This window comes from Phoenix dactylifera, unplaced genomic scaffold (genome assembly GCF_009389715.1).
Source record: "Phoenix dactylifera cultivar Barhee BC4 unplaced genomic scaffold, palm_55x_up_171113_PBpolish2nd_filt_p 000366F, whole genome shotgun sequence".
Lineage (NCBI taxonomy): Eukaryota > Viridiplantae > Streptophyta > Magnoliopsida > Arecales > Arecaceae > Phoenix > Phoenix dactylifera.
The window spans coordinates 138,453-157,991 of record NW_024067820.1 but is presented as its reverse complement, the minus strand read 5'-3'; the positions used below and the strand labels follow the sequence as shown (position 1 = coordinate 157,991).

General features: G+C 34.6%; 1 protein-coding gene across 1 annotated transcript; it reads right to left on the bottom strand.

Annotated features, from left to right (window-relative positions):
• Window positions 1–1,899: 1,899 nt before the first annotated feature.
• On the bottom strand, window positions 1,900–17,276 carry LOC120105768 (probable LRR receptor-like serine/threonine-protein kinase At1g53440). Its single transcript, XM_039118500.1, has 25 exons — window positions 17,265–17,276; window positions 14,864–14,939; window positions 12,843–13,011; window positions 11,628–11,699; window positions 11,431–11,499; window positions 11,250–11,321; window positions 11,097–11,168; window positions 10,920–10,991; window positions 10,310–10,381; window positions 10,142–10,213; window positions 9,983–10,054; window positions 9,804–9,875; window positions 9,563–9,637; window positions 9,358–9,423; window positions 9,190–9,252; window positions 9,054–9,092; window positions 8,911–8,960; window positions 8,391–8,761; window positions 7,883–8,075; window positions 7,652–7,801; window positions 6,925–7,043; window positions 6,554–6,764; window positions 6,180–6,417; window positions 4,122–4,272; window positions 1,900–2,587 (listed from the first exon to the last, which is right to left on the bottom strand). The coding sequence occupies exons 1-25, from the start codon at window positions 17,274–17,276 to the stop codon at window positions 2,201–2,203; spliced, it is 3,015 nt and encodes a 1,004-aa protein (XP_038974428.1). The 3' UTR covers window positions 1,900–2,200.
• Between the last annotated feature and the right edge of the window lie 2,263 nt (window positions 17,277–19,539).

The window sequence follows — 19,539 nt, the reverse complement described above, 5'->3', positions numbered from 1 at the left end:
GAAGTGGGAAGGCCAAAAGGCTAAATTCTCCAAGCACCTCAAGATGGTTGTGCCCCCGTTCAGCAATGCCCATTTTATAGGCTCAACAATTCAGAATCCAGCCATGGATTTGGTTGCCAGATTCATGTCTATGATCAGAATCCCGAAAGATTTATCTCGGTTCATTGAGCATGAGTTCTTATAAGGTAAAGCGATATGGTGCCAAAAAAATTCATAAAAATATTGCCATATATATAGATGTGGATATTTGGACTCAATTATAAAATATTGCTAGGTTTAAAGAAATTCAATTCATGCCTATGAAGAAAATAAAAAAGAAACTCAACTCATCGAGACATACCATATGAGGAGCCTTCGGTTCGTTTCAAGATTTTTCTTGGTTCATTGCACTTGAGATCTTGCAAGGCGAAAGAATATGGTACTAAATAAATTCATGAAGCCTTACCATATGCAAAGGTTGTATATGGTTCCATTCATGGAGCTAGATTCATTTCATAAGGCCATAATATAATGGAACGTTGTATAGTACTGGGTGATTTTTAAAGATTCAGTAGTCTTGCCCTTGCCAAAGATAAGGATGCAAGGAAGGAACCAGTAAACTGATGTTCGACATCTGGGTACGAATGATTTAAATAGCAGCTGTTATTATTGTTTCAGGCAACTCCTTCAGGGATCATTGACAACCTCGATTCGGGGTTGAGTAAATCTGAATAACGAGCCCAACAGAGCAACCTGACTGAAACAATGTGAGCTTGATGGCACTTAATTCCTTCCATGTAAGATAATTGACTAGTACTATTATTTAACATAATGCATTACATAAGGTAATATTAATTTTCTCTCTTATTTTTTAGTATTCTTAATATTGTTATTTATAATTAATTGTCATTACAAAATGATTTTTACTAGTTTCTCTCAGCATGGTCATAAGTTCAGTGTTTAGGAATAAATCAGCTGGGTGTTATGACTCAGAGCGGTTCTCAAGCATCCAATATACACAAATTTATCCCTACAAGCAGATGCGGCACTTAGATTACAATAGAGCAATTTTATTATTGTGCCAAGACATACACTATTGCTAACAACAATATATAGCATTATTAATTTGTAACAATAAAACTTTTTATATAGTTATTAATAATTCATGAATAAATCATAAAATTTATCTAAAATTCAAGAATAATTGAATAGATCTGAGATTCTGAATCAACTCGTTTTTTGAGAATTATTCAGAAAAATTATTCAGTTAAGAAAATAAAAATAATTATAAAAATTTTACAATAATTTGGAGAATATTATAACTATGCTAAATATTTTGGATGCTGATGTCTCAGTGCTTATCATGTGAAAATGCAATTGTGGCTGTTCTGGCCATAATAAATAAAAATATTGTGTAGCTAGTGGCGCTCAATCGCGCGACTCTCGCCCTATTTGTTTCAGTAACCGCAGCAGAGTCCCTTTTGTAAATTGGCATCTGAACTCTGTGGAGAATTACAAGTTTGAGTGCATGCAAAATCCTCCATAACAAAATTGGCCTTTGGCCGACGTAAACTTGATTTTTTTAGCACATCTAAACTCCGCGACACTATCTAATTTTTTTTTTCAAATGTCATTAGACTCAAATTACTCTTGTGGGAGCAAGCTCGAGTCCACATCGCCCAATTTTAAGATTGAGCGAACCAGCAGTAGGTGTTCGCAAGTAATCTACACAGCCCTTGCCGAGTTGAGATTGAATTTGATTCCATGGGCATTGGAACCAATAGGTTGTAATGCTTCATTTGCTGTTAAAAGAGCAGGAGGGGGGCCCTCCAATTAGGAGAAGAGATCCATATTCTTATATAAACACTCTTGACAAATTTTAGAGATCCTACTACAGAAATTTGAAATGACACTTTCCCGGATCTCCTATCTTATGATTCAAACTTATTATTCAACTTATATAATTAGTATTCCAATGGATAATTCAAAAATTTGGAATCCCTTTTCCAAACAAGTACTGTAAACTACTCTCTGCAATCCCTTTTCCCTTTTCCCTTTTCCCTTTTGGTAAGAGAGAGGGACTAAGCTCCACTAATTCCTATATCAACATAAACAAACAAATTTATCAGCTTGGACGAGCTTGCACAGTCAAAATGGCAGGTTAAAAGTTTAGATCTCATCTGAATCTTTCATAGCCTCACGACCAGGCAGCCAAAGCTAATTAGACTGCTTGATGAGAAATGTTGCTTGATGAGGAATTTAAACTGCTTTCTTCTTTACTGCTTTGGTCAATGTTAACTGAGGTATAAACCCGCAGCCCTTCTGTTGAAACATTCCGCATTTGGATCTTGTCAGACATTCTCTCTAAGGACTTGAATCTAGAATCCTCGCTCTTGGAGACTGATCGCTTCACTGATGGGAGCCGTAACGGTGTTTTTCCATTGAGCATGCTCACGACGGTGGACATCGAGGGCCTGAGAGTTGGATATGGGTTGGTGCATATAAGAGCCAAATTCAACATCTGCAGTGCCTCTTCCTTTGAGTAATTTGAACCAAGGCTCGGGTCAACAAGTTCAAGCAGAGTTCCCCGCTCTTGTAAAACATAGGCCTGCAGACCATGTAAAGGAAACAAGTATATTGACATCTCACAAAGAAGAGCAAATATCAATATATTGAGAAGGAAATGTTGCACAAATCGAACTTCGTTGAGTATTGGAGACTATTAGAGAATTAGAGGGGATGCAATATCTCACCAGGAAATTAAAGAATGACTATAATTATATAAACTTATGTCTCATTTACTCTCATTTACTAGCTTAAACCTTAGTGAAAAACACAAGAATTATGAATACGCAGTTCTCTAGCTATGTTGAGAATTAGAAAAGCTATACCTGGCCCAGCGGAAAACACAATATTTTACATGTTTGTACAAGCCAAAATTTTATTTCTTGTTTTGGTTTTACACTAGAATTCTATTTAGTAAAATGACAGAGCGGTGCTCCCTTGAGAAACAAGGTTCCTAGCATAAAGACCACTTCCAGGCAGATCCTATTCAAAAGGGAAATGGGTAAGCTTGTATCGGCAATACTATATGAAGGTTGTATTTTGTTTGGTTGGGTTGCACATCTTAGAATTATAAGATAGGCATCCTAGACTTGTACAGGACTCAACATGACATCAGGTCAAAGACTCTAGACCCATGATCCCCACTGCTTGACCTATATAATACCTACTGACAGTTAACTTAGTCTACTCTGCTTGGCAAAACCACAACTGACTCAAACCATTCCCAGCTTGACTTTCAGTAACTCGATTCTGAGGTAAATTAGTATAAGAAAGACCAACAACTCTTAGATAACCTTACACCATGATCATGGCCCAAGCCAACCCAACTCGGCCGAAATAGAACTCTAAACTCATGACTGAGTCTAGTCAAAGCTTTGACTCATGACTTGAGTCTAGTCAACATCTGGGTCAAAAAATGTTGACCTGAACCTAATACAAACTGATAAGCTCTTAACTCATACTCAGTCCAGACGTTGTCAGGTGGGGTTAGGATTTCAGTTCGAATCAATTTTTGTCACTGCTTAATATTTCTTATTCATGAGTTTCTTTTGTTGAATAATATATATGATGCTCCAGAGTGAATGCTTTGGAAGTTCTGCTTGAACACAAAAGGCCAGCCCTATTCACAAATATCATGGCTATGTTGACTTGTTTATGAGGTTTAACTGCTCAGAAAAAAAAAAAGAATAAACATAGCTATGTTGCATTGGGTTGAGTGGAACGTCATTACAATAAGGATAAGAAGAGTTATTTGTGGTTAATAATAACAAGATGGATGGGGGAAAAGTAGGTCAATAGATCTAGAAATTAAAAACCCTTGAATGATTTCAGAGCAAGTGGCTTCGTCATGTTTCTTGGATGTTGGAAATGACCATTTAGAAGGATGCATTTATGGTGGTTAATAAATTGATGAATTTTCATTAACTCATTCAAAGCTGTTACGGTCTGCTATAGAGATCAACTCAAAGTTATACATTGACATTTTTGGTTGGTTACCACAAAAAAGCTTCTAGACTCGCTTTTCACTTAATCAGTACGCGAACAAAAATTCTTGAACAATATAAAATAATGCTTACCCAATCAATAAGATAAACACAATCCTCCTCAGGCCTATAATTTGTGTTGCTCATTCCACTAATAACCTCCAACATGACTACTCCAAAGCTGTAAACATCTGCTTTGTCCGTTAAGTAACCCCTCAAGGCATATTCAGGAGCCATATACCCCCTGCATGATTGAAAAAAAAAACATCACCATGCAACGTGAAGTACTGAATGTGTGCTATGTGTGGACATCATCTTAAAAGATTCAAAAGTGCAGGGAAATTTCTCGTAACTCTTTTATGGCATCCTTGGCACCATCTAGTTGTCAAGAAGGAAGTATAAGTATTCTCAAATTTGACACTCCCTCTTGGTTAAATGGTTTTAGTTGCTGATTTGCTTATTCCCTTGATAGTTCTCTTTCACTTGCTCATAGAATCTTCTCTTTATTTATTCATCAACAGAAAGCAATTCATAAACTTCTAGATCTCATTGTTTCTTCTTTACATAGCTTCAAAACTATGCCTCAGTAATTTTAATCTGCAATTTTTTTCTTTTTTATAGGATAATGACATATTTAAGAAGGAACCTCCTTGGAAAGCTAGAGGTGAGTAGAATGTCTAGCTTAAGTGTTTCTTCTTTGCAAGACTTTGAAGTTCTGTTTCTTATAACTAAGATGTGTCAGCATATTCAATAAAAAAGAAAAAATATATGTCCACATATCTGAAGAAAATCATATTCATCATTGACTATTTTTGAGTTTTGCAATCATTATAGACTACAATATGTTCATAAGCTGGGGTGATAGCAAGGTGGCAATTGATGGTGATGATGAATATGAAGATGATACATCACAGTTGGGTCCTTCAAGATCCATCAGTTGCTAATTGTGGAGAATGGGCATATAGCAGTACAAGAGACTTTGTAGGAAAAAACAAAGCAAACTACCGATGCACCAGTACTGAACATGACTAATCTGGAATTTTATATGATTGTTCGTCTGATGCAACACAGGATGTAGCTAACAGGTACTATGACTAGCTAGACTATGCCAAGCATCATAGGAGCCAGCAGATTCGCGGGTGAACACTTCAACAAACAAATATTTGAATTTTAGCCAGCGGATTTAAAGGTTTTCATTGGATTTTCTTATATATTTTCTATTAGGGACAATGTCAAATTTTACCATATTTCCAAAGTTGTAGTAAAATAACTCTGGCATGTTTCTTTATTGCTGAGTCCTATTTCGAGTATGATTTTGTATCGGGTTTAATGCCCAAATTAAAGTAAGGGGATCATGGCCTATATGCGTTTATGGAGTAGTCTTTGAACATATTAATATTTTTTTTTTTTGAGAGAACTTCATCAAGCGAAGGGAATCCAGTTTACTTCTATTTGTGAAGTTAATCTTCGAGGTGTAAGTCCATTGAATCAAATCACCCCTTCTTCCTTTCTAGCTGCGTCATCATCTAAATCCTCTTCCCCTCAAATACTATGGGCCTCTCCTTACAGAAATGAAATTACACAGTCAATCTTCAGTTTGCTGAAATAATGTATACAAACAACTAGACATACTTCAGTGTTGGAAAGCGCATATTTGGTGACTCAATACAAGTTAATTCTTTTATATTCACATCATTATGCTCTTTCATCTATTTTTTTTTTATTATTAGAGACAGTGACTACTTCAAGAATTATATTTCTATTTATTGGAGGTGACTACATACATATAAACGTATGTATATGTATGTGTATGTATTTGTGTGTATGACACATAGATACAGACAAACGTGTGATAGTAACATTTTAATAAATTCAATTATTTGATGTTTAAGAGCTATAGACAGAGGTGCATGATCAGAAAAGCTAGATTAGCTTCCAACATAAATAGAATCATTTACTCTTGAGATAACTAACACAGATGTAATTAGCATGAAATATTAACTGCTACATTTCACTCTTTCCAAGTTAATATTATGCTCAATATAAACCTTCATGAATCTATTAAGCTACATAATATTTTAGCAAACTCTTTGTCAGTCAAATTGTAAAAGGAATAATTTTACTTCCTTGAAGAAATAATTATCTACTTACATAGTTCCAGCAATACGGGTGCTGATATGGGTGTTCTCTTCTTCATTAAGTTTTGCCAGACCAAAGTCAGATATTTTTGCATTGAGATCTTTGTCTAGTAGAATATTTGTTGCCTTGATGTCTCGGTGAACAACCTTCAACCTTGATTCCTCATGAAGATATGTCAAACCTCTTGCTACCTCGAGGCAAATCTTACGCCTTATTTGCCAGTCTAATTTCAATTGGCATCCTTCACGACCTGCTAATATCCAAATTATTGTCAATTTTTGTGGAAAAATTAATTGGTCAAGACAGAGAACTTAAATGACAAATAACATTAAATGCATAACTTGGAAAAAGATATTTAATCGGATAAAAAAGCACTAAGCACTAACCAAATAGAGCACGGGCGAGACTATTATTTTCCATGTATTCATATATTAGCAGTAATTGACTTCCTTCAATACAACACCCATAAAGCTTGACCAGATTTGGGTGCTGCAAAGCTGATATCATGCCTATCTCATTAATAAATTCACGGTTTCCTTGTTTAGACTTGGAGGATAGCTGTTTTATCGCAATTACAAGACCATTTGGTAGCACACCCTGTGACATAATAGTAGCATTTTAGGATCAAAACTCTATCAAGAGAAAAGATAGAATTTTACATACATAAAAATATCTAAAGTGAGAAAAATAAAAAATAAAAAAGAAATATACCTAAGAGGGAATACTATAATTGCAATTTATAAATGCTTACACATACCTTATAAACTGGACCAAAGCCACCTTCACCTATCTTATTCGCAGGATCAAAGTTCTTGGTGGCAGCTTTAATCTGTTTCAAGCTGAAATAACTAGTTTGCAACTCTAAACCTCGAAGTCCTGCAAGAATAGAATTTTCTATTTTAAATTACTAAATTTGATTAGGAATTTATAATGCATGGCCACAACGTTCCACACAAACACAATGGCCGACTCAAATTTATTAATAATAAAGGAAAAGAAAAGATGACCATCAATACTGTGCTTCTAGCAGATAATTTATCATCAAATCGACAAAAAATGTAGGTCATACAAAAAACTCAATTTATTGCTTATCAGTTTATTGAACTCATATTTTAGTTCTTTGGATTCCAATCTCAAAAATTATCTAGTGTTACCATCAGAGATCATCTGCTAAGTGAAATTCTTAGGAACCCTCATAAAGTGCATTTGAATAGGGTGAATAGTTATCTAAAACAGTTAAGATGAAGTGTATCAATTGGCAGGAACTGATCAACCCTGCTTCAGTCGTCTACCTTTTCAAATGGTTGAAAACCAAACTATTTTAATAAGCATCCAGGAAGCAAATCACAATACAAATCTGATGCCAACAAGTAGTTTTGTAGTAGCTTTTTTGAAAGCATAAAGTCAGAAAATAATAGGGCTGCCATTATTTCTAAAGCAGACTTTAACAAACAATTAACTAAAATGAGCTTTAATTATCTCACCGTCCTTCTCAGCATTTTTCCTTTTAAAGAAAAGCCATAGCATGAATATAATTAGCACAATTGTGACACAAGAAGCTGCTAGAATGCCAAAGATGGCTCCAATAGATAGCTTGCTTTCTTGAATATCAGGCTTGGAGTCTGTAAGAAAGTCTGCAAGAAAGAAATGGCTAAACATCATTCTTGCACGAGTAATCCAAAAGGAAAAAAGCAAATAGTGTTTTAAAGGTTTACTTGGTGTAACTGATATGGCTGATATAAGCGGGCCATATACACCTCTTTCTGGAATGGAGTTTGTCCCCTTGCCGGCCCATTGAAAGTGAATTTCCAGAGTACCATCTACTGTAGCAGTAAAAGACTTAATGATTGGCCTACCAGTGCCATTTGCTTCCTTTGCAATATTAAAGTCTTGCAAAACCTTTTGGCCCTGTGCAAATTAACAGATTTTCATATAAGAATTATTATTGCTATGCCCTGATTATTAGTAAACAATAGGTGCCTTAAAACAGTTCTAATGAAAAAGTTGAAAAATAAAAGGAATAGCTTTGGCTCATATCTTAACATCAGCATAACAGAAATACACATCTTGATATTGGTTCACATATCAATAAAAGGAATAGATTTATCATATGTACGTACTTTGTACATACGTATAATATGAAGAATTTTATGAATGTAATTCTGAAAATAGTAAAAGAAACAAAATGAAAGAACACAATAATGTGAATGCAAAAACAATAACCTGTATTGACACATCAAATATGCGCTTTCCAACACTGAAGTATGTCTGATCATCAGTAAACATTATTTCAGCAAAGTGAAGATTGACTGTATAATTTCCTTTCTGTAAGCAGAGGCCATAGTATCTGAGGGAGAGAGGATTTAGACGAGCAGTCATGTACAATTCTGGATCAGTTATGTTCAGTACTGATACATTAGTAGCAACATATCTTGCTCTGTCATTTCCCACGAAATCTCCTGTACTGCTATATGCCCATTTGTTACTATTAGCAATTGCAAATCTTGATGGGCCCATTTGTGATGGATCATCTTCATATTCATGATCATCAAATATCACCTTTCTACCACCACAATTTATGAACAAGTTGTTGTCTACAATGATTGCAAAGTTGAAAATAGTCAATCACGAATAATATTTTGTTCAGATATTTTTATTTATATGATGACATATCTTAGTGATAAGAAATAAAATCTCAAAACACTTATAAAGAAGAAACACTTTAGCAAGTCACTATACTCACTTCTAGCTTTCTCAAGACATGGGAGGTTTCTTCTTAAACATCGTGCTATCCTACAGAAAAGAAAAAAATATTAGCAGAAAATTACCAAGGCATAGTTTTGCAGCTAATATTAAAGAAGAAACAATGAGATATATGAAGCTTACGAATTACTTTCTGTTGATGAATAGCTAGAAACCATGTTCCTATAGAAAGGAAATAAGTACTCAAAGAAATGGAATAAACAAATCGCTGACTAGAACCAATTGACCAAGAGGGAGCATTGAAGTTAAGAATCCTTACAAATTTCCTTCTTGACAACTAGATGGAGCCAAGGATCCCGTAAAGGAGTTGTAAGAAATATCCCTGCAAATTTGAATCTCATAAGATGATGAATCTGAATTTTTTACTGATGAACAACTTGTCATAACCAAACAATGTGCAGCTTAAAATGATCCAAGTATGACATACAAACTTCGATGGCTGCTCAAGATCCAGTTAGGTATTGTTCCATTTAGCATGTTATTAGTAAGGTACCTAAATGAGAAAAGTCAATTGGGTATGAAAGAAACCATCAAAAACATAAAAAAATAAGGGATAAAAGTTAGACTAAAACTTAGTACATGAAGCAACTGTCAACAAGAAGAATATATGTATATTTTTCTTATTTGCTTACATATAATTTATTGAATTCATCAGTCCATCAAAGCTGCTTGGAATTGGACCTGTCAGATTGTTAAAGCTAAGATCTCTGCAAGAAAATTATAATGTATATTAGGAATGTTTTGCAGCCATGTTAGTTATTTGTATGGTTAAATTTCACACTAGCCAATTGTTTGAATCAAACAAAGTACTGATTTTAATGCAAACAACTGATAAAGCTACAGGTCACTAAGAGAAGTTCTGGGTAAACTTACAAGCTTTTAAGATTGGTCATTTCCCCAATAAAATCAGGAAGTTCACCAGATATTGACAAGTTTCTCAACACCCTGTATAAGACCAAGACCCGCAGTTGGTATGTACTCAAATAAAAAAAGCAATGGACTGCATCCATATGCTATTGCTTCCTTAAGGAACTTTACTTCATCACACTTACAGTCTTTCCATGTTTTTCATGTTTTGCAGCGGAGGGAACTTCCCATCCCCCCCCTTTAAGTCAGAAACTCTCCTGTAGTCCCAGCCACATTATGAACTTGATTGGAAACCACTGGACTAGCAGGTATGAATGGAGTGAACAAGTAAAAAGAGAACTTACAGCTGAGTTAAGGATTCCAATGTCGAGAAAGTTGGAGGAAAAGGCCCCTCCATGGATGTTCCCTGCATGTCTCTACAAACAAATAGTTTACAGGTCAATTTATTGATCTCCAGGCTCGTACTGCAACAATATCAGCAAGAGACATGGAAGAGTAGTGGTAGCACTCACATCCTTTGGAGCTTAGTCCAGTTCCCGAGGAAGCTAGGAATTTTCCCAGATATTGGGTTCCCATCTATTCTACTGTATAGAGTTGAAAAATTTTAGCATCTACTCAAATTTTTAATTCTAGGTAACATTTCAAATGAACGAGCTGATGAAAGACCCATGGTTCATGCAAGTACATTCTAGTGATAACCATAGTCATGATATTTGGGAACAATTTGGTTACACTTGGAATTCAGAAAAGGCGAAAAGATGTACCAAAAGAAAAAGGAAAAAATGCAAAAGTTTGCTAAAAACTTGGGAGGAGCTTGGATCACAAAATTTGAAACTTAGAAATATGAAACAATAAGGATTGTTGAAATATTTGTATTTTTGTTCATATAGAATCATGTAAGGGGAGGCAAAAATACTGAACAGTGGTAAACACAACAGGACCAGCAAGAACATAGGGTATCATTTGCTTGCCTAAAAATTTGAGAATAATTCAATGTTCTTCAATAATTTGTAGAATATTGTTGCCATGGTGAAATATGACCATTATAGCTATTTAAAAATTGTCAATAAGAACATTGAGCTCACTTCCTAACTGGGCAGAGGGAAGAAATTTGTGACGTACAAGTCTGTCAGATTCTTAAGATTGCCAAGTGAATCTGGCAACTCCCCAGTCAAGTTATTTGCTGAAACAAGGCTGGAAGGAAAAGTATTACTGCAATTTAGAATAATGAAAAATCCAATAAAGAAAAAAGGCAATGGACAAATAAATATATCTTGTGTGACCCAAAAAAAGTCTTACAAGCGATTTAAGTTGATCAGGTTACCAAGAGCCGCAGGAATTGAGCCTTGCAGCTGGTTATTTTCCAACACCCTGTTCTAAAATAATTTAGAGAGAGAGAGAAAGATAGAAGAGCTAAATAAAAAAAATTATGGTGGAGGCAGGGAGAAGTACAGGGACTGAAGGGAGATGATGCTTCCAAGCTCCTTTGGGATGCTCCCGGAGATCCGATTTCCTAGGAGAGACCTGCAAAATGAAGTAATCTACCATTATCTCATTTACATTATTTTCTTCTTTATTTTTCACTAAAGAGTTTTGGAGAAAAATGAGGAAGCAAGGGGAAGAGATAAATTACAGCTGTGTGAGAGGAAGAGAAGCCCAGGTGGCAGGAATGGATCCATTGAGATAGTTCCACGTAAGATCTCTGTTACATAGCCAAAACAGTAGCATGAATTTGCTGTCTTATCACCTCCTATACATCTCACAATTTTCTTTTTCTTTTTCTTTTTCTTTTTTGGTTGGGGGGGGGGGGGGGGGGGGGGTGAGACTTACAGCACACTTAAGTAGGTAAGCTGAGCAAATTCCTCGGGGAGAACTCCGGTTAGGTTCTGACCCTTGAGCAAGCTGCAATCCCAGAAGGTACAAGCATGTAATAGAAACTAGAAAAAATAGCGGCAGTTGGAAAGCTTTCGGACAAAAATCTAAAAGCCCTTTTTTGTTATATTTTTTTCAAATTTTTGCAGATAGACACCCTCGCAAATTTCTTTTATTCATGTATTATCCTTATGAAAAGTAGACTGTACAGCTATGCTCCTTCAAAACTACAACATTTGTGTGTATATCCTGACAACCATCTTGCTTTCATTTGTCATTCTAATTATAATTTGGCTAGACTAAAAGTTAACTTGGCCTCTCAGTTGACTACTTTAGCCTCAATAAATTAGTGTTTTTGAATTTGATTTTTTTAATTAAAATTTGGTATGTTTTTCTTGCTTTTTTAGCATAAATAATTAAGCAATTTTCAAGAGTACATGTACAAAACTTTGGAGAGATAAAATGATAAAGTAATATAGTAACATTACTTCTAATGTGAATGATGTAATGTTATTGTTGGGGTGTGAATAGAATTTTTAGATTTTGAAATAGTAGTTCAAGTTGCAGATTTTTTGGGGAATAGCTGCAATTTAAGCTTTTCAAGCGTAAATAAGAAATTTACATCGTTTTTAGGAATACATAACATTTTTTATTTAAGCTCTACACTTTTAGAAGAAGCACAGTTTCTGTGCAATAAAACTGCACAGTTTCTTTGCAATAAAACTAAGTCCTGAGATTTCTCTCTCTGTTTCTTTGTAAGAATTCTTTTAAATAGAGAGTTCAATAAAAGGTAGTAAAGATGAGGTATTTGCAAGCATGAGGCATACATCCTAGTTGTGAATGATGTAATCTTATTGTTGGGGTGTGAATGGAATTTTTAGATTTTGAAATAGTAGTTCAAGTTCTAGATTTTTTGGGGGATAGATGCAATTTAAGCTTTTCGAGGGTAAATAAGAAATTTACATCTGTTTTAGGAATACATAACATTTTTTATTTAAACTCTACACTTTTAGAAGAAGCACAGTTTCTGTGCAATAAAACTGCACAGTTTCTTTGCAATAAAAAAAAACTAAGTCCTGAGATTTCTTTCTCTGTTTCTTTGTAAGAATTCTTTTAAATAGAGAGTTCAATAAAAAGTAGTAAAGATGAGGTATTTGCGAGCATGAGGCATACATGCTAGTCACATGACAGACATTGGAGGTGGCATTGCAATCGCAAGTGACATTGTTGGCAATCTCACAGGAGCTTGTGGGTTCCACCCACCCCGCATTCCCGCTACAAGGATCCACCGAGAACTCCCACTCCTTTCTCAATTTGGAGGCAATCAACTTTAATGCTTTAACTGTGGTCCATCAATTATCATTCATGCATCAGCTCTTTCTAGTGTACATAGCAAATCAAAATGTGTACAATGAAATCATGCATATCCTAATTCTACTTCTTTTTTTTTTTTGATACCACAAGCCTAATTTTGCTACCACATGGTACTCAAACTGCACATGGAGTAACCTTGTCTTTTTTTTCCCTTTTACTTTTTCCTTTCACTTGCTATGGACTTACTACCAAAAAAAAAAAAAAAAACAGTGAGTATCTTCCGCCAAACATTTCAAAAAGATGATGCAAGAATTACCTGCAACTACTACTAGAGAAAACATCTCTCAAGACCAAACACACATCCTTCTCCAAATGGAGAAGTGCAACTACTAGGCTACAGCCCAATTTACAAGTAAGGATGGTAATATTGTGTTAGCCCTATGTTTGAACGAAAAGTTTGCTTTAGTAACACAAAATTTTAGAAAAAGAAATTTATTCTTTTTTCCTTTTCTTAGAGGAAAAGTTTAGTTCATTGACTTCTCACAGTTTCTCGAGAATCTGCCAACTAAACACAACCGGCTGATAAGACCATGGATTAGTTCCAGCAAGTCCATGAATTGCGTTAATGCCCCATGGTTCATGTCAGATGTGGTTCATGGAGACATGATACTCCATCCAATGTACTGTTTGGTCCACAACTCATGTCCCTCAGTTTAGCAGCTTGTTAAAAAACGAAAAGAAGGGTCAGCATCTACTAGATAACTTTTCTATGCTCATTTCTGTTATACACTAGTACTGCTTTCAAAAAAAAATGCCGTGAACCAAACATAGATGTGTGCATTATGATCATTACAGAAATATATATTATTGCAGATGAGAAGAACAAACAAAGATATTTAATAAAAATGACTCAACTGTATTTGATAAAAATAAAGATGTGATGTTTTCTGCTAGGTCAAAAGGGGTAGGATCCTGGTAGTGATTAAAGCTGTAGAAGGTACCCCAGCATGGGAACTGTAATTGGACCACTATCAACCCATGCCACACGTACGTTTCCAGCTTCCATTCAATAGCATTGGGCAAATCCACTGTTATTTGTTAGAAAGTTTAGAGAATCTATTCCAGCTGACAATAGTTGCCAAACTCTTGCCAAAGAGTTCAGTTTTCAGGAATAAAACAGCAATAGGCCTTATTCAAAAAAGTATGAAGAAAGGAGGAACTCTATTCTAGCTAAACCTATTTTATTCACAGAATAGCTATCCTGAAATAAGGCCCTCTTTCATTCCAGTCCCCCATTTCAGAGAAAAACATCCTCAACCTATAAGTTATTTTTTCGTCAAAATAAAAACACAAATAGATTGCCGAATAACTCTTCCTATTCCGTTTTATTTTGTTGCGGCATGGATTCCTTGGTTTGGGAAAAATAAAAAAAAATAATGGAATTAGAGTCTTCGTAAGCCAATTTTCTTTTGGTTCCTTTAAAACAATTCATCGATCTAATCTTCAAAAAACATTCCAGATTATTTTTTCTTTTTTCTCGATACGGCAGAAATTAAGAAAAAAATCCTCCGAATTGAGGAGATGGCAGTTGGGTTTTTCCTTATTCGCTAACACAATTTATTTATTTTTGGGAAAAGCATAGATCCATTACTCTTACTTTATCCTTAGACCTAAGTCAGAGAAGGTAGGAATTTATCAGTTGCGATTAGGATCAAAATTTGTATATTTATAAACTGCAGTTATTTCAATGATAGGAATTGAAAAAAAGAAGAAGAAATAAACAGAGAACCAGAAATGTAGATGAGTAAGCGCAGTGTGTTCGAAGAAGGAAAAAGGAAAAAAAAATAACAACAAAATTAGCAAAGGAGGGGAAAAAAAACCTTCTTCTTGGGCCAGTTGCTGGGCTCTGCAGCCGAAGCCATGAAAGCAGCTCAAAAAATAACAGTCCGGAGAAGACTATAAGAATAGCAACACGATGTGGTGGAGAACAACACTCCTTGCCTTCCCCTGCTGCTACTAATACTTTCATCTCCCTCTTGCCTTCTCTTCTCCCTCTTGCCTTCCTTCTCCCTCTCTCTTCTGCTTTTCGTTTATTTCTTAGCCCGGAGGCGTGCCTTGGAATGCATGAAAGGAAAGGGAAAGGAGATGGAGATAAACAAATAAATAAAAACGAGCCACTTTGGTTTTTTTTTTTTTTGTCTTTTGCTAAACCGATCATTTATATGATTTTAGTACAGAAAAAAATTAAATAACATTTCTAAGCAACTCTTTTTCGACGCGGCCGCCGGCCAGACCATTCAATCTGTAACCTTATTAGCCTCTTTGTAAATATTTTTGGTCTGAAAAGCCACGCGGCCGCTAATTAGGGTCAAAAGCAAGATGGTGGCACCGTCACTTTATTTTTTTATATTTTTTTCTTTTTTAAGAAAGGAAACTTTTTAGAAGGTACGAAGAAATTACATTACCTCAGCACTGGTCTCTTTTTTCTCGTCTGGTCGGCTGCTGATTTAGGCCCATTTTGGAGAAGTTTTGGAGGCAAAAAAATTTTTTCTTGCTTCTTTAAAAGTATTTTTAAATAAAATAAAAATATTTAATAAAAATTGTAAAAAATTATTTTAGGTTTTTTAAAAAAGTTAAAAATAGTTTTTTACAAGAAGCTACATTTTAGAGTTTTCTAAAAAAATACTTTTAGATCCGGTCGAAAAGTTGTTTTTTATCAAAATATCCATGATAAAATATAATAATTACATAAAATATCCTTTTAATAATTATTTAATTAATTCTATCATTTAGCTAGAAAATTTATTATATTATGAAAAATTAATTTACGCTAATAATTATAATATTTTATATTTTTATTATTATATTATACTATAAATATAATATAATATAATATAATATTATATTATATCATAATATAATGTTAAATAAATTAATATTATATTAAATTATTATGCTATAGTATATAATATTATATTATTATATTGTAATAATATTATATTATATTATAGTTATATTATACTATATCATATATTTATGTATTGATATATATTATATTTATTATGCTTTGTTATATGATATTATGTAATATTTTTTATGGTCATTTTGTCATACCAAAAATATTTTTTCTTGTTTACCGACACATATTAAACTGACAGAGCACTTTAGAAATATAGTTATCAAACATCAAACAGTTTTTTTTTATAAAAGCTTTATTTTATAAAACTCTACTTCCAAAAATTTTACTTTCAAAAGCTCTGCTGTCAACACGACAGGTCGGCGCTGGATGGAGGTACGCGGGGCGGTGTTGGCTTTGTTATACAGGGCTCGCACTCCAGAGTAGTGGCAACGGGTGGTTGCCAGTTATTTGACACGTCAGTTCCGGAGGCAGAGTTGCGAGCTGCCTGGGCTGGTCTTCGATATGCGCGGCTGGTGCTACAGGCCAGTTTGATTATTCTGAAGGGCGATTCGACTCCGATTATTGGGTGGATTCGGAGGGGCGAGGAGTGAGAGCACGAACCACCTCTTGATCCGGGATATAGGGATGATGATGAGGGATGGAGTGACCTTCTACGCCAAGCATGTATTCAGATAAGCCAACGGAGTGGCCGACTGAGTGGTTGTCTACATGGTCTACCACTCAAGATACTTCCTTTGGTCAGAAGAGAGAAAATTGCCATAGACACTTTGTGAGCTAGTATTTTTTGATTTTATTGGATGTATTCGTATATGTACTGTATGAAGAATCTATCTGAGCAGAAAAAAAAAAAAAAAAAAAAAAAAAAAAAAAAAAAAAAAAAAAAAAAAAAAAAAAAAAAAAAAAAAAAAAGCAGCAGCAGCAGCAGCAGCTCTGCTATCAATTGCTCCCCAAAGAGGGCCTAGAATTCAGCCATAGATTGTGCCAAGTGTGAAATCGACCAGTAAGATCTTTCCGCAAAAAGGTAGTGAGTACAGACATGCACACGCTGCTCGTGGAAAAATTATATTCTATTATGGCGGCTACCATCCTGGACCGTGGTACGGTGGATGTTGCTCCTCAGTCCTCACCGACCTTGGGCCTTGTGAAGAACGTTTTTTTTTGGTTCTTAGATAAATATTTGATGGAAAATTTTATTGTCGAACAAGAAAATTTTTATTTAAAAAGTTATACTAATTCTTATGTCGGGTTATAATTATGTTTTTATTTATTACTAAACTAAAAAAATTTATTTAACAAACTGTACTAATAACAAGTAAATTTTATTCCATTTATTACATGTACTTGATTTTACAACCTATTACCGCTTTGGCCATGTTTTTGCTTTTTATCTCTATGTTAAATATCCAAATCTAGTGATACAATTATCCAATTGCTTTTGTAGCTGTGTCTTTGAAAACCTTAAACAGACTCCAGACTGGAGTAGATGAAAATTTTTGAATATGGAATCTAAAGTTCTGACTAATATTATATTTTCACAAAAGAAGATTTTTACTATTTTTTAGAACAAGGGATGAGGATGATCAACAAGCTCTCCAACTTCTCTAACCTTCAATATTCGAATTTGAAAAATGCTAATACTAACTAGATATTATGAGAATGCCCAAGCTTCAATCAATACTGGTTTACCTCTTATGTAGTAAACCAATCCTTGGTTTCTTTATATGACCAGAAAACTAGCAAAGAATGGAACGATAATGAGTAGAAATACTGTTTTAAGTTAAAAGCACAAGCCTAATCTCTTGGATTCTTGTATAATTTTATGCTTCCGAAGTTCAATTAAGATTAATAGTCCTTGCATATTGAAGTACTGTCAGTTTTCATCTTTGAAATAATTTGGCAGAAAAAAATTAGTTATTAAATCTTTTAGAAGTGTATCAATATCTTTATTATTTTTTTGAGCAAAATATATTTTCTATTAAATGTTTGTATATGTTTGAAACAATGGAGACTAGGCATTCGCTAGTGCATAATCACGTCCACTTAATAATAAAAAATCAAGAGAGACTAATCATAACACTCTGATAAGAATTATGCATATTAATTAATATATTGGCATCTCTCTCTTTGTATACGTGTGTGTGAGTGCGCACGTGCGTGCGCACGCACAAGAGCAATCTTTTTTTTCTATATACAGATCAACTGCTTTACAAAATTTTTTGTATATATACAACTTCCAGCATCATTTTTTTTTTTTTTTTGGTAAATGCGGTTACTCATTTCATATAGCTCTAACATGAGTACAACCTGCTAAATCGCGGGAAACTTCCAGCATCATTTGATACAAAGTTCTTAAATTAAAGTGGTAGATCTCAAGCCGACTCCTAATTTATAGCACAAGTGCACAACTATGACTAACTATATAGTTTGCTATCTAATGTATAGCACCATTTGCTTCTCTACATATATGCTTGTCAAAATAATGTATAATTTGAGTGCAAAAATGCCTATTAACAAGAGTTTGCTAGTATCTCAATGCGTTGCCCCACTATATAACAGTTCTGAAATCTCCTCCTATGATTAAATTATCAATCCGTAAGCCATCAATAGCATATACCAATTCTTTTCGCGCAGTCCCCAGTTCAGCTACTGATACAATAGGGGCACCCATCTTATGGGACTTTGTTTGTTTGCATAATCCAAAATTTTATGACCGCTGAGTTGATGGGGCACACCTCGGATCCATGACATCACTGTAGAAAAGACCCTGCGGATTGAATTAGACTCTGCGTAAAATAAAGAGGAATAAAGCGTATCGATTGAGAAAGAGACATGACAACCGAAAAGTTGAGAAAGAGACCTGACAACGGAAGAGATGAGAAAGCCTCAAAATTCATAAAAAAAATAAAAAAGTTTCGCTTTCACCTGAAAAAACGAAGTTCACATGCCATGCTTCTTGCGTCTCCTCGAGACCGATAAATATTATGTATCGCTTATTTCCTTGAATTCAAAGGCTGAAGACGGCGGTCTACCAGATTACCATTTTACACTTCCTCATCCCATCCCAGAGAAGTACTCAAAATATCCTGGCGGGACTCCAAGATGTGACATCGAAGACTAGAAAAGCCTCAGCCATCTCCCCTAGAATTATGAGGATATCCGTATTAAAATTAATTTTTTTTTAAAACTTGTTAAAAAATTTAGCGCATGTTCCATTTGCATCCCGATTCTACCGGCGGAAAAAAAAAAGAAAGCGAAATCTCTCAAAATTCAATCACTACTTTTTTTTTTTTTCTTTTGGTATTCCAATATTATTTTAATTTCAACCATAAACCAAATGCGTTAGATAATATGGCTACTTCGATTCCAATTCTCACCTATTCTAATTTCAATTTCAGTATAATAATAGTCAGACCCAGTATCTGAGAATTTAGTTTGTGCTATTGCAACCTCTGTTCTCTCTCATTTATTTCTATCACATAGAGCAGTTTGGTTAATTGGACTCGCTATCCAATTAGAGACCTGTAAACTTGCCAAATCACGCTATCCTTGGTAATGCAGCAGGCCAGATCAATTCGCACTGATAATCCTGTTCTCCAATTCTTTCACTGAGAGAATAGTATAATCACCCTATCGAAA

Excerpts from the sequence above, each read along its gene's own strand:
- LOC120105768 (XM_039118500.1), bottom strand. Across the intron at positions 11,322-11,430 it reads TCTCTTCCTCTCACACAGCT|GTCTCTCCTAGGAAATCGGA; the intron begins GTAATTTATCTC and ends TTCATTTTGCAG. Across the intron at positions 6,765-6,924 it reads GCTTTGGTCCAGTTTATAAG|GGTGTGCTACCAAATGGTCT; the intron begins GTATGTGTAAGC and ends ATTATGTCACAG.